The sequence below is a fragment of the Triticum aestivum genome, chromosome 3D (genome assembly GCF_018294505.1).
Source record: "Triticum aestivum cultivar Chinese Spring chromosome 3D, IWGSC CS RefSeq v2.1, whole genome shotgun sequence".
Taxonomy (NCBI): domain Eukaryota; kingdom Viridiplantae; phylum Streptophyta; class Magnoliopsida; order Poales; family Poaceae; genus Triticum; species Triticum aestivum.
The window spans coordinates 161,325,473-161,339,034 of NC_057802.1; the positions used below are offsets into that span (position 1 = coordinate 161,325,473).

The 13,562-nt window shown below is 51.6% G+C and overlaps 1 protein-coding gene across 1 annotated transcript; it reads left to right on the forward strand.

Annotated features, from left to right (window-relative positions):
* Positions 1–915: 915 nt before the first annotated feature.
* On the forward strand, positions 916–3,494 carry LOC123074422 (uncharacterized). Its single transcript, XM_044497279.1, has 4 exons — positions 916–1,759; positions 1,864–2,110; positions 2,945–3,228; positions 3,416–3,494. The coding sequence occupies exons 1-3, from the start codon at positions 932–934 to the stop codon at positions 3,223–3,225; spliced, it is 1,356 nt and encodes a 451-aa protein (XP_044353214.1). The 5' UTR covers positions 916–931; the 3' UTR covers positions 3,226–3,228; positions 3,416–3,494.
* Positions 3,495–13,562: the final 10,068 nt, after the last annotated feature.

A 13,562-nucleotide genomic window follows, 5' to 3' on the forward strand; every position in this document is an offset into this window, starting at 1 on the left:
TCTTCCAGGCCTCGTCCTCCCCTATTCTAATCTCCGTCCTTCCCTCACCCTCCGCAGCACCGAAATCCGAACGAATCAGGAAGCACCACCCTCGCCGGAGAAGAGAGCAAGTCGCTGGTCCGTCCACATGTATGGCAAGCCTGTCCGCCGCATCGGCGACGGCTACGTCGAAACGTTACACCAGAAACCGTGAAGGAGGACATACTCCTCCTGCTCGACGACATCCACGGCTTCTACAAGGCGGCGCTCGATAGGTTGCCTGTACGGAGGACCCCCGCACTGGCTCCCTGCCTTCTCAAGGCCGGCGTGTGCTTCGGATTCCTCGACCCAGTCTCCAATATCATCCTCAACACCATCGCCTACTCGCAGCGGATGCCCAGCACCGAGAGTCAAGAAGGGGCTACTAGAAAATTGATCTTCTCCAAGATCTCCACTGACACTCAGGATCGCAGAATTTTCCGGATACTGCTGCCCAGACACATGGCGAACGCCATGACCATCGCGCGGCTGTCGCTGGAAGGTCTGGTCAGCTTCCTCCTGTTCCACTTCCGCTACCTCGCGGAGACGGAAGCCCTGCGCTACCTGCGCCTGGCCAGGGCCGACCTTCTCGCCGCCGTGCATCTCATCAATCGAGATCGTGACAAGTCGTGCTTGGCGTCTAGCATTGCCAAGATTCACAACAGGCCCGCGTTCGACATCTCATCTCCTACCTCCAAGATCGCCCTGGAGTGTGCCGCTGCCTCTGCGAGGCACCCTGAACCAGCCATCCTGGTGAACGCGTCGCTGTCGGTGGTGTCTCGGCTGAGCAAGGTCTCTAACCTTTTGCAGGTGCATCGCCTGCCCCCTCGAACTATAAGGCGCCTGGAGCTGTTGCTCAGGCGAGAGCCTAAAGTCATGGATCAAATGGCCGCCTGATGGGGACGCAGGATCTATGGTGAGCGTTGCACATGGGAAGGTAGAGATCGGTGTGACTGTGACATTTCGATATACAGAGTCTCTTAAGCTGTTGCTTCTCGACAAGATCCACCTGCTCTACCTAGAGGCACTTTCTAAGCTGCCTAGGGATAGCTTGCGCAAACATCACCATTGCAACCTTCTCAGGGCTGGTTATTGCTATGGTCTGATGGAACCTGTCTCCAACATCATTTTCAACACCATCTGGTATGACTCTGTAATCTCCACGCAGCATGAGTATGCGCTTGATTTTGAGGTGGACATGATATGCACCAATGCCCTTATGCGAATTGAGTGCTGCTCCCTCTATGGCCTTATTGCCTTCCTCCGCCGCCTCTTCCGCCATCTGACTGAGCATGATGCCATCTGGTTCCTGCTCAAGAGCAATGCTGATGTTTGGTCAGCCATCGACATAGCAGAGCAACATGGTCATCATATGTCTGATGTGTACCTCAATGCCTTTAGGGAAGCAGCTGTTAATTCATGGCACCCTCACCCTAAAGCGCTGGAGAAATTCATCCTGGAAGCCCTGAACATGAATTCGACTGAGCTGTCATTGATGCTGACCCATGCAGTCAAGAACTGCAGATTTGAGGGACTAACCATGTCTTTGTCACCCAAATCTTCACCTACCAAGTCAGATGAGCAGGTTCAACAACTGGACAAGTTGGCCTCGAGTTCGGAGTTCTTATCTGAAAACCAAAAAATGTTCATTTCAGAGATTCAGAAAAAATTTAAGGCTGACCAAAATTTCTATGTCAGGAAGGTCAAAGCTGCGTTGAAGAGCTACTCCCAGAAACAAGGGGTTCGTGCATTCACCTATGTTGTTGTATTCTTTGTTTTTATACCTGTGTTTTCTTAAACGTCTGTTTAGTGATTAGCTCCCTTCTCCTGTCTTGCTCTATATAGGTGCACTACGAACTTCATGTTATTTGTGGTGTGAATCCTCGTGCGGTCAAGGGTGGAACTGCTGATCTTTTTAAGAAAAAGGGCAAATTTGAATACTCCCACATCAACTTTTGGGCAACACGTGAGGGATCAAATTCTGCTGCCACAGATCCAGTACTGTTCTTCGCTGAATGCAGCAATGATGATGAAGATGACAAGGAAACACCTCCCCTGTGCGTCCCAGTATTTAGTTCTTGGATATCTGATGGTATGCTCTCAGCTCTCTTTCACACAGTAGGTATCTTGTATTTGTGATTTACATAGTTAGTTGAAATAGAAGTGGTAAAACAAGAGTGCTTGGCTTGTGAGAATTAGAACCTCCTTACTTTGTAGTGCAATTATGTTTATGCTCTGCATGCATATTCCAGAATTGTGTATAGCCCAAGTACTCAAAGCTTCCCTCGTTCCGTACTAACAAAGACCAGTTACAGTTAGCATGATTAAGTCTCGTACGTTTTCTTTAGTCTCTTAAGGTTTAAACAAAGATTAAAAATTAGAAACCTGAAAGGTTTAGACCACTTAAGCATCTCCCTTAATTATTTAGCAATCTGAAGTTCTGAAAATACACTAGAAGAATGCCCCCTCTGTTGCTGGGGAAATTTGTGCGTAGTCAAAACGCTGGTAAACTACAATTTATGAGAAATGGCATTTTCCAAATATGTTTGTATAAGATATATAGATTACCAAAAATCTGTGGTATCTCCTCCGAGAAAATTACATCCAGCCATTGAATTGATGGATCCAATGAAATCAATGAATCAGACTTAATGAAGCTTTGCTCAGTTCTTTTTGGAACACTGGCCCAAACATAGTGATATTTCCACATCCTTGACAGTGATGGCATGTATGCCTGGCGCAACTTTTAGTCCCACTATAAATATTTTGGCAGATAGTAATGTGTCCTAGGCAGCCTACATACTCTAAATTTCGGAATCAAGGGGTTCTCTTCATTGGCTTTTAGATCCATCTTTTGCACTTAGCTTTGTGTTTTTCTTTTTTTATGAGAAGTCTGATAATATAATTACTTTTGTTTGGAGGAAAGTTCGCTGCTTCCACTGTGAGTTTCTAGTGAAAAAAATTGTTCACCCATATCATGAATCATATTATGGGTGTTACGACGACTTTGTTGGAATGGCTCGTGGAGAACATAGCATTTGTAATGAAGAGATTATCAGTGCATGCGACTTCCATGCTGATATGATGTGCACATTAAAAGAGGATTGGATCTTTTTTGATCCCAACATGGATGCTATGATTGCTCGAGCGAATCCCATTAAGAATTGGGCTACGGAAATGCTGAAATGGAAGAACAGAATCTTTTGACAGGTGTGTCTCTTGCCTAACTTGGAAATTTTAGTTTTGTGGTTGCATCGATTTGGAAATATTTCTCTCTTTACCGTGTTTCAATAAAACTAGAGATAGCCCTATCAGGATATGGTTTTCTCCAGTAATTAAATATGTATTAGTTTATCCCATTTTTGTATGATATAACATACTTCGTTCTACTTTGCAGTCATGCTCGGTCTTTTTTTTTTCCGAGACAGATCAGATGGACTCTTGAAATTGAGATTCTTGAAGAGCTTTCCTGGGAGCACTTGTTCAAGCTTAGTTAACATTTGCTAGAACTGTTTATTATATTCTTTTGTTGAAGTATATCTCAACTTCTTAAGTGTGGTGTTAGTTTGTCAACCATGATGTAAATTATCCTTGATGCTACTCGAGTATGTGGATATCTAATGCCAGGTTTGCATGTGGGCACTTCATCACAAAGCTATACAGAACAGCAACAATTTATATGTTGGGCGTTCAGTTCTATTTCCTGGTGCTGCTGGTGGCGGCTGTAGCGGCCGTTCGTCCTGCAGCACCTGTTAGTCATTATAGGGATACTAGCAAAAAGGTCCGTGCGTTGCAACGGGAGAAAAAAAATCCTCTCATATCTTTCCCATCTGCAATTTTTTTTGCCAGCTCTTCGGACCTGGGCCTCAGTGCGCCAACAGGTGGGCTTTCTCCATTGGGCCAAAACGGATGACAAGTAACGAAACCAAATAGCGTACGTGAAGTTAATTGAAGCGGGACCAGACGAAGCGGGACGAAATCAAAAATATCACCTCTTTTTAATAGTAGGTATAGATAATGATATGAAGCAGACATACAACATTGGTCACCAGGTGATCGCCCTAGCAGTAGCAGTGTGTTTGACAACCCGAAAGCAAGGGAATGGGAATTTGTTAGGAATTAAGATAGTCCCAGTCACATGTTTGATGTGTGGTAGGAATTCTAGTAGTGGGAATCTGAAAAGATGTTTCATCCCACCAAAATTAACAATGGGACTAAGAAAAAGATACATGGGAATTAGCCTCCTTAATTTATTTAGTCCGATAGGAGACCATCGCCAGACCACTCGGTGACCGCCGATTCTTTATCGAAAAAGGCTTTCACCTTGCTTTATATATAAAGCAACATAGCCGAACCAATAAAATCAAAGATAAAGCAAGATTAAAACCCTAAGACGAAACACCCTAGGCTACTGTCTAGTGACAAGAAGAGACCCCCCCTCCCAAGAGAGACCACCGGACTTTGATGGAACGCACCCATCAAGTTGTCGCCGGAGAGGACCCCATGCCATCTCGCTTCGGACAGTGGTGCGCTGATCCTACCTACAGACACCTAGGACCAAGAGCGATGTCATCGACGTCACGTGTAAAAGATAAGAAGCTGCCAGGAACATCTCCTGCTAGAGCCAAGGGGGCATCGAGAAAGAGGATTCGAGCTCGCCCGTCGATGTCGAAGAGACGTGACCGAAGGGTGCATGAGCTCCATGGCGACGCCCCCAAGGGGGTGACGACGCCACACGCTGCCGTTGCCGCGGTCGAAAGACGATCGAGGGTTTTCACCTGAAGCCCTGACACGAAGAGGGGGACCACAACGATGCCCCCAAAAGGGACGCGGCACCCACATGCATCGCCTCCACCGGCACCAAAGCGCGAAGCTTTCGCCCAGAGTCTCACTCGAGGTACCACGGTCCAAGTCTACCGCTACCAAAAGTCCAAAACAGACCTCCACAACATACACCGCTGCTGAAGCACCACCACCACCACCAGGATTCCTACCGCCTCCCTCCTCGCCACCCACGTGACCAAGGAGAAACGCCGCCACCACCGCAACACCGCCTGTCACAGAGCCATATATGCGGCCTCGCCATACAGGGATGCCGCCCCGGCATCCGAGAGGGCCAACCCTCTGCACCACCGCCGGCCAAAACATATTTCGCCCAGCGAAGGAGATCCACCACAACCCTCACTGGTGCCCCACACGTACAACCAACGAGCAATGGAAAGGGAAAGCCGGGCGGCTATAGGAGCTCCAAACCACGCATGAAAGATGGCAGCCACGACCCTCTGGTCACGGCTGCCCATCCGGCTCACCGGACCCCAACCTGCCCCAGATCTTGGCAGGGTTCGTCACCTCGGTCATTAGGCCCTCGGCGTCAGGACGAGCGAGCCAGTCACCGACCCCCTACCATGACCACCACGCGATGGAGGCGGCGCCCACAACCCCGCATGCTACGACCACCAACTGGGCCGGAGAGCTCCGCCGGGCCCCAGATCGGGGTTGGGGCGGGCACAAGGTCGGAGCACCACCAAGTCGAGGAGAGAGACGGTACCACGCCACTATATTTGTGGCTGCGACCATCACCTACCGAGCAGAGCACCTCCAGTAGCGCGACGAGGGAATCCCCACCGACGGCGACAACTAGGGTTAGGGAGGGCTACAAGAGAGGAAGGGAAAGGAAACCGAGAAGGATTCCACCCCGTCGCCGCCTACCCACGTCGAGACTTTGCCATACGAGGAGCCGAAGTCGACGAGGGAGGAAGGGCGGAGGAGAGGGTGCATGGTGGCGGTGGGTTTGGGGAGCCGCCCGTGTCACCCTTGGGGACGATGGCTGTCGATTCTATTAAATTCTTATGGTTTTAGATAGTCTTATTATCCCGTCGGCTGAGGAGCTAATTACTTGCACCATCCCCATGTAATAACTCCCTTCCTAAACACCCGCTCGTACCTCTTCTCCTTTTTCTCACCTTGTCACTCAGGGAGCCTCCCCCATCTCACCGCCAACCACACCACCCCTTCGCCTCCCCAATCTCGACGATCATCTGCTGCTCACGCTGGCCGTTCTGGTTTACCCGGAAATTCAGGTGGGGTAATTCGGGTTCTAAAAAATGATACCCAAAATTTGCGCAGAAATTTTGTACCAGGAAATTCGGTTCGGTTCGGGTTTCCCCGAATTACCCGAATTAGAGCAGCCAAGACCTGATGTACTCGCACCCATAATCAAGAGCCGTCGGCGGCCGACAGGACAAAAGGAAGACGTCCGAGGTGGTGCACACTATTGCTCCTTCCTTGCCCTCTCACTCCAAATCTCCAGTGGCCGCCGGCGGGATATGATGGACTGAGGGATGTGGCCGGCCAACGTGATAGAAGGCAGGTGGCGGTAGGAAAGAAGGGAGGTGGCCGACCATCACTGGCTGGTGTCGAGGGTTGGGTGCGACATATGCCAAGGGATGACTTATCATGGTGGGAGCGAGTAGAACGTCGCCGGTGCCCGAAAGCGGGATGAGGCGTAGACACGAACGCCGGCGTACTTTACCCAGGTTCGGGGCTCTCCTAGGAGATAACACCCCTAGTCCTGCTTTGTGGGGTCTCCGCATGATCACTAAAGCACTAGTGAGTACAATGGTGCTCCTTGAGCTGTTTGCTAGAGGTAGAAGAAAGCAGGGCTAGCTCTCTCCTCCCTCTATGTATGGGTCTAGGTCTAATAGGTTGGGAACCCTTTGCATGGGTGCCCTGGGGGGTTTATATAGGCCTACCCCCAGGGGTACAATGGTAATCCAGCCGGGTGTAGGGCCCGACTGTCAGTGTCTTCTGTCGCCGGCTTCTCCGCCGGCCGCTGGGGCCCGCCGCCTGGTGGGCCCAGCCGACTGGTCTGGCGCGGAGCCGACAAGCCGCCTCCGCTGCTTGCGGGTCTGGTCGGCGGCTTATTACTGTGGCCGTGATGCTAATGACACATGCTTGGTCGGGGAGGGGGGGGGGCGTGGTTACAGTCCCGCCGTCCGGTGGGAGATCACTGTAGCCACACCCTGTCTCATCTGATTAATGGTGCACGGACTTCGAGGGAGGAGTGGGCTGCCTGCTAGAGGTCGGCCTCCCTTGGGTCCGACTGGTCAGGTTCTGCCGCCCTCCGGGCTCTCGCTGCCTGGTAGGGCCCGCCGCCTGCGGGCCGTATCGACAGGCCGTCGTGGGAGCAAGGCTCCGCCTGACAAGGGTGACGTCAAGGGTGGAGTGGCAACAGTGCCGCGCCGTGCGGAGATCTCCGCCTGTACGGGGCACCGTGGCCACGCCGTGCCTTGGATATGGGGGCGATGGGCTACACTGTAGCCACATCCTGTCTTATCTTCTTAATGGGGGCGCAGACTTTGAGGGCGTCGTGGGCCGCCTGCTAGGAGCCGGCCTCTCTAGAGGCCGCCTGCTAGGAGTCAGCCCGTCTTGGGGCCGTCTTCTGGTGCTTGGCCGTCTTCTGGCAGCCGGCCGTATGAGCCAGCCGGCCACCAGAAGGCGGCGCTTCATCCTTGATGCTTGGGGGGCGCAGCTGGCCCAATGTCTTGAAATGCTCAGGGACTCGGGTTAGGCTACCCGTGGCCCATTACTCCGACAGCTGGGGTGGTGGTTGTCGCCGGCCGGGAGTTTCTGGGCGAGGAGATGGCGTAACGCCGACTTGCGAGGAGCAGAGCAAAGGGCATCATGGCGTCGTGACGTTCGTGCTGGTGCGTGAGTGTGTGGTGTGTGGCGGCAGGGTCGGGAGTGGATGGCGATCGGAAGGTCTGTAGTCCGTACGGGTCAAACAAACTAGGTCATGAGTAAATAAAGGCTATGTTGAGCTTGACCTTAGCTAGTGGTGACTATTTTTTTCGGTGCCTTTTCCTAATTTCGGGTTATTCAGATAGTTCAGGTACCGAGAATAAAAACCTGAATTTCGTGAATAAATTTCGGGTTTCTAGAGTTGCTATATGAAAATGTGTTTTAGTTTTCGGGTTCGAGCTATACAGGTTAGGGTTTTTCGGATTCAGGCTACGAGTATCGGGTTTTATGCCCATCGTGATCTGCTGCCTCCTCTCACCTCACTGTCAAGCTCTCATCGGGCTCTCTTAGGGATAGGCGAGGAATTATGTAAGGTTTGGTTGGGGGTTCTCCCGACTGTGTTTTAGATGTAATTTCGATGACAATTCAACCTTTGATAGCAGTAAAAAATAAAGCGGCAAGATTATATATTACCCTAAAGAAAGAAGGAGGCCGAAGCAGTGCCAAAGAAACAAAAAACAAAGGAAGGGAGCCGAACCAAAACCATCGCTCTCCTCGACGCCGCCCTGGTAGGGTTCCCTAAATCGAGAAGGGGAAGCTGAAGCTAGTGAAGGAGTGATGTCGTCCAAGACCCCATCGACGGCGGCCAAGAGCGGCGGCGCGGGCACCAGCAACAGAAACAGTCTCAGCCGCGTGATTCGGCCGGAGAGTCGTTTCATCCCCTACAGAGCGGAGCAAATCGAGGAGAGGACGCGGCTCCTCTCCATGATTGACACCTTCTACAGAGAGGCGTGCGACATGCTCGTTGTGGAAGCGACGCCCGCCACCCGCGGCCGCTTCCTCGACGCCGGCGTCTGCATCGGCCTCCTCGACCCCAACACCCTCGTCACCTCCGACCTCCACCCCGGCCTCATGGACAACGTCTCGGAGGATACCAAGCCGGGAGAGATGGCCAAGCGCTCACTCGATGGCCTCGTGGCCTTCCTGATCTACTTCTTCTCGTACCTCGCCGGGTGGGAGGCCGTGCGATACCTGCTGGTCGCCGACGCCGACCTCCTCGTCGCTGCGCGCCTGATAGTGGCGGACCGCGGCATGATGGGGTTCTCGGTCATGTCACTGGCATCAGTGGCAGCCTTCGAGGCGGCCCTCAGGTTGGCTGCGCAGGTCGCCAAGCACTCTCAGCCGGAACGCCTCGTCAGTGTTTGGATGTCGCTGTCCTCCCAACTGCAACAGGTCCTCAGTTTCCTCTCGGTGATGCAGACACAGACACAGGGTATGAACATCCAAATGTTGCTTGGTGGACGGTCGCTTCCCGACCCGGGGAAAGCTTGGAACCTTGCAGCTTCTCGGCCACCTCACAGCAACATTGCCGATATGCCATACGAAGCCACCCGGTCTCTGAGGATGGCGCTTCTCGACACAATTCGCATCTTCTACCTGCGAGCCCTGGCAAGGCTGCCGCGTGCAGAGCTGCGCACTCGCTACCACCGCAGCATGCTCATGGCCGGTTACTGCTACGGCCCCTTCGACCCCGTCTCCAACATCATTGTCAACATGATATGGTACGATGTCATGTTCGCAGCACCCCATCCACCGGTGTTGGACATGATCGGCCCCAAAAGCCTTACCCGATTGGAGAGCCGCTCCTTTTATGGTCTTGCCTCATTCCTCCAAACCCGCTACCACGATTTGTCGGAGCACCAACTGGTGCAATGCCTAGTTGCCTCCTGTGCTCACCTGTCCGTGGCTGATCCAAACTTTGATGTGGCGTTTGCTTACCATCCTTTTGTTGATCCCAACATTAGTGCTGCTGCATCTGCTGGTGCTAAGATGGAGGCGATACGCCGGCAACAAGAATGCAGGACCAGCGCACCAGGCATCTATGATGCTGTCAGCAAGATGGAGAAACAAAGGCCGTGCTCAAGTGCCAAGGAAGCCTACGAGGCTGCAGCCACCGCAGCATGGCACCCCAACCCTGAGGCTCATGCAGCATTTCTCAGTTCAGTCGACGTGATGCTGAACGGACCTGCCTTCCTCCTGCTGCAGAACGGTGACCAACTCACTTCCGAAAACGTGCAGTTCATCGCCAGCTTATTGTCTTCCAATCAAAAACCTACTCCTGAACAAATTAAAAAGAGGTACCGTGTTCCCGCATTGGAGGCAAAGATGCGTTCCGAGGCTAAACAAAGAAGAATCGCCAAAAAGGTGAAAGGTGCATTGGATAAATACTTGCTACGAGATGGGGTCGGTAACTAGTTTTCTCTATTTCCTTATTGTGACCAATAATGGCAGCCATGCTATCTTACAGCTACTCATTAACCCCATATGCTCTTTAATTTTTTCCTATAGGAACCCATGTATGATCTTCATATTATCTGTGGTGCAAATGAATCCATAGGCAGCCCTGAGTACTGCGCCGATGTCCTGGATGATCTCCTGTCTTCTTCCCCATGCAAATTCCGTTACTCGCATGTAAATTTTTTGGTGACCCAGAAGGATTCTTCATCTGCAGAAAGATATCCCTTACTCTTTTTTGCTGAATTCGATAATGAGGAGGAGGGTGAGCCCCTATGCTGTCTTGTCGATGTGCCAACGCCATTTGCAGGTTCTCTCTTCTTTCTGCACAAGTTTGAGGTTTTCCATGTCATTGTGTCTGTTTGTTTTAACCATGTAGATAACTATGAATGTTGAGTTATGAGTAGTAAACAACAACATGAGTAAATTTGTAGACACCTTGCAATAGGAAGAGGATTTCAATTTGAATGTGCAGCCACACACAAAAATCTTCTACATGATCTAAAGTATTTTGTCTGTGTCTATGGGTCAGAGGTGCTGAAAGGGGCCAGGTGCAAATGGAAGCAAAATAATATACAATAGAGATGTTCATGATATGGGTATGCTCTAAGCTACCATAGGTTGAAAAGGCAGGAATTGGAAAACTCATGACAATTAACCTTAAAATCCATGGAGATGGTAGAGAATTGCTCTTTGGTAGAAAGTAAGAGTCTATGTGGTTAAACAGAAAGGAAAGGAAAACAAAGGGAGAGCTGCTGCTTTTGTACCACCGGTGAAGGTACAAGAGTTAACATTCGCTTCCATGCTCCCTACATGAATAATATGAGCCACAGCCCAGCCTAGTGTCCAAAGGCCCGTAGCACTGTGCAACATAGTACCAGCATTTTCTGTGGGGATCTAGCAGTTGAGAGCTCAGAAAGTGGGGAAAGAAACTCCACTTTAATGATCAACATATTTTTTTTACATCTGAGATAAGAAGAATGTTACTCCATGGATGCAGTTCTCTTGAATATGATATTCAGTGCAATTTTTGATATTTACTATGTTTTTGGTCTATAGAACATGTTCGGTGCCTGTATTGTGAGGCTCAAGGGACCAAAATTGTGCATCCGGCATTGGAAAAATTTCATGGGAAAGAAAGGGAGTTGGAGAGGGAGTTTGAGGAGGCTATCTCTAAAGACCGTCATGACCGGCTTATCTGCACGAATGAATATGCTGTTCAGCACTTGTGTGGAGTGGAGGAGGATTTCATGTACATTGATATCAGGTGCATCAGTTAGATGCTCTGCAATCTTTCCAGTTAGATGCTCTGTGATGTGTTTCCAGTTAGGCCACCGTATCATGCTCTTTTTCATCTTGTAGACAAAATCATCACAATGAAGGATTTTGTACTTGATCTAATTATTGGTTGCACATGAAGCAACATGTGGTTGGCTGTGTAGTAGTACTTCATACAGTAATGTTTTTTGGTCTTCCTTGTGTTCTTGTTGATATTCTTGATTTTTTTAGATTATTTAGCATTTGGTAATTTTGTTTAAAGTTCTCCTCATGTGTTCAGATCTGTCTATTAGGGTTTGGTTTAGTTACCCCCGCAAGTAAAATGGGTTGGTTTAATTTACCCCGCAAATAAAGCTGTTTGGTTCAACTTAAATGCATGATGTATAATGAATAATGAAAATTAGAGGTGAATAATTGCTGAGTAAGCAGTGGAACTGCAATTACAGTTGTTGTCATGTTGAAGGCCCTGATTGTTGAACTGCAATTACAGTTTGTGTTTCTCCACTGGTACAATGGTAACAAACATTTTTTGGGACGGAGGTAATACAATTTAACTCGGTTCCACAGCATCAGTTCTACCCTTGCTAGAGAAATCATAGTCTCTAGGATGATGCTATAAACCAACTTCCATGACCCTTAAGAGCCTAATACATACACGTCCTTCAAAGAAAGCCTTGGATTTTTGTTGATGACCGGAATTATCTCACTAGAGTAGCTAGTAAGCATCCTCAGAACAACTCAATAACTGTTATTATGGAGAACAGAGCAGATAAGTCGCACTCGTAGTGTTATGACTGGGGTAACTTATACCCGGAGGAGGTCCACTGAACGCGTTTAGTTAGGGGCTTAGCTCAAAAGTTATCTTATTTTTATTAGCATCGGGATTATATAATATAAACAGCCGCAAAGACACATGCACGCGCATGCTCAGAGAAGGGGGGAGGGGGGAGAGAGATCTCCATGTAATGTGCCATCTCTACATATTACTCCCTTACATTATGGGACGGAGGGAGTACTCTTTTGGAAATTAAGCAATAAGACAATTCTATTGCCCCGCTCCCTGAGGAGCCGGAAACCCTAAACCCTAGCTGCCTCCTCTCATCGCCACCGCCTCCTCTTCTGCGCAGGACGGCGCCCAGCCGCCGCCTGCCGCGTGTTCGCCCTCGCCCACCTCCCTCCTTCCCGTACAACCTCCGGCCTAGAGCCGGTAGAACCGTAGTTCCTACCACTTTGGTATCAGCTAGCTCGGTTGCGATCATGTCTTCGCCCCGCCCACCCCAACCCTCCCGCTGCCCGCCGCCACCACCGCCCCGCTGTCCACTACGGCCAGCGCGCCTCCACCGCCGGTGCCTGTCACCGCCGCAGCACCGGTCCCCGCCGTCTTCACTCCGGAGGAGGTCACGGGAGCTCTCCGCGATCTCGCCACCCGCGGTCCAGGGGATCCGCCTCTACCTGGCCGGCCCCTACAGGCCACCGCCGGCCGCACCACCAGCCGCCGCCACTGGACCGCTGCTCCTGCCGAGGCAACCGCCACACCCGGCAGCCTCCGCGGTGCTCGACGGGCCGCTGCTGCAGCCCCAGCTGCAGCTGCAGCCGCCTCCCGCCACCACCCCGCTCTAGCCGCAGTGGTCGTCGCCGACCATCGCGGCTTCCGCCATGCCCGTCGCCCCCATGCAGTAGCCGCTGTAGCTGCCGGCGCCCCCGCCGCCCAGCACCGGGTCGGCGACGACCACGCCGGCGGGCGTTCCGATCCAGCAGGTCTGGTTTCCCCCCCTCGTCGTCGCCGCTTCCGGCCTGGTTGGTCGGGTCGTCACCGCAGCCGGTCTACACTATGGCCACAGAATAGCCGACGCCCACCCTGCAGTATGGCGGGCCCTCCGGCTCCGCGGGCCCCTATGCTGGCCTCGACGGGCCGCCGTTTCACGGGGGACCCCCTGTGTCCACCGGCCCGGCGCCATCCTCTTCGCTGCTACGTACCGCAGAGCCGTACGCCCACGGCGTCATGCTCAGACACCGCCGCGTTTCTCCAAGCTCGACTTTGCTACCTACAACGGCACCGAGGACCCCCTCAACTGGCTCAACCAGTGCGAGCAGTTCTTTCGGGGGCAACGCACGCTCACGTCGGACCGCACCTGGCTCGCCTCTTATCATCGCCGGGGCGCTGCACAGACCTGGTACTACGCCCTCGAGCAGGACGAGGGTGGCATGCCCCCATGGGAGCGCTTTCGCGA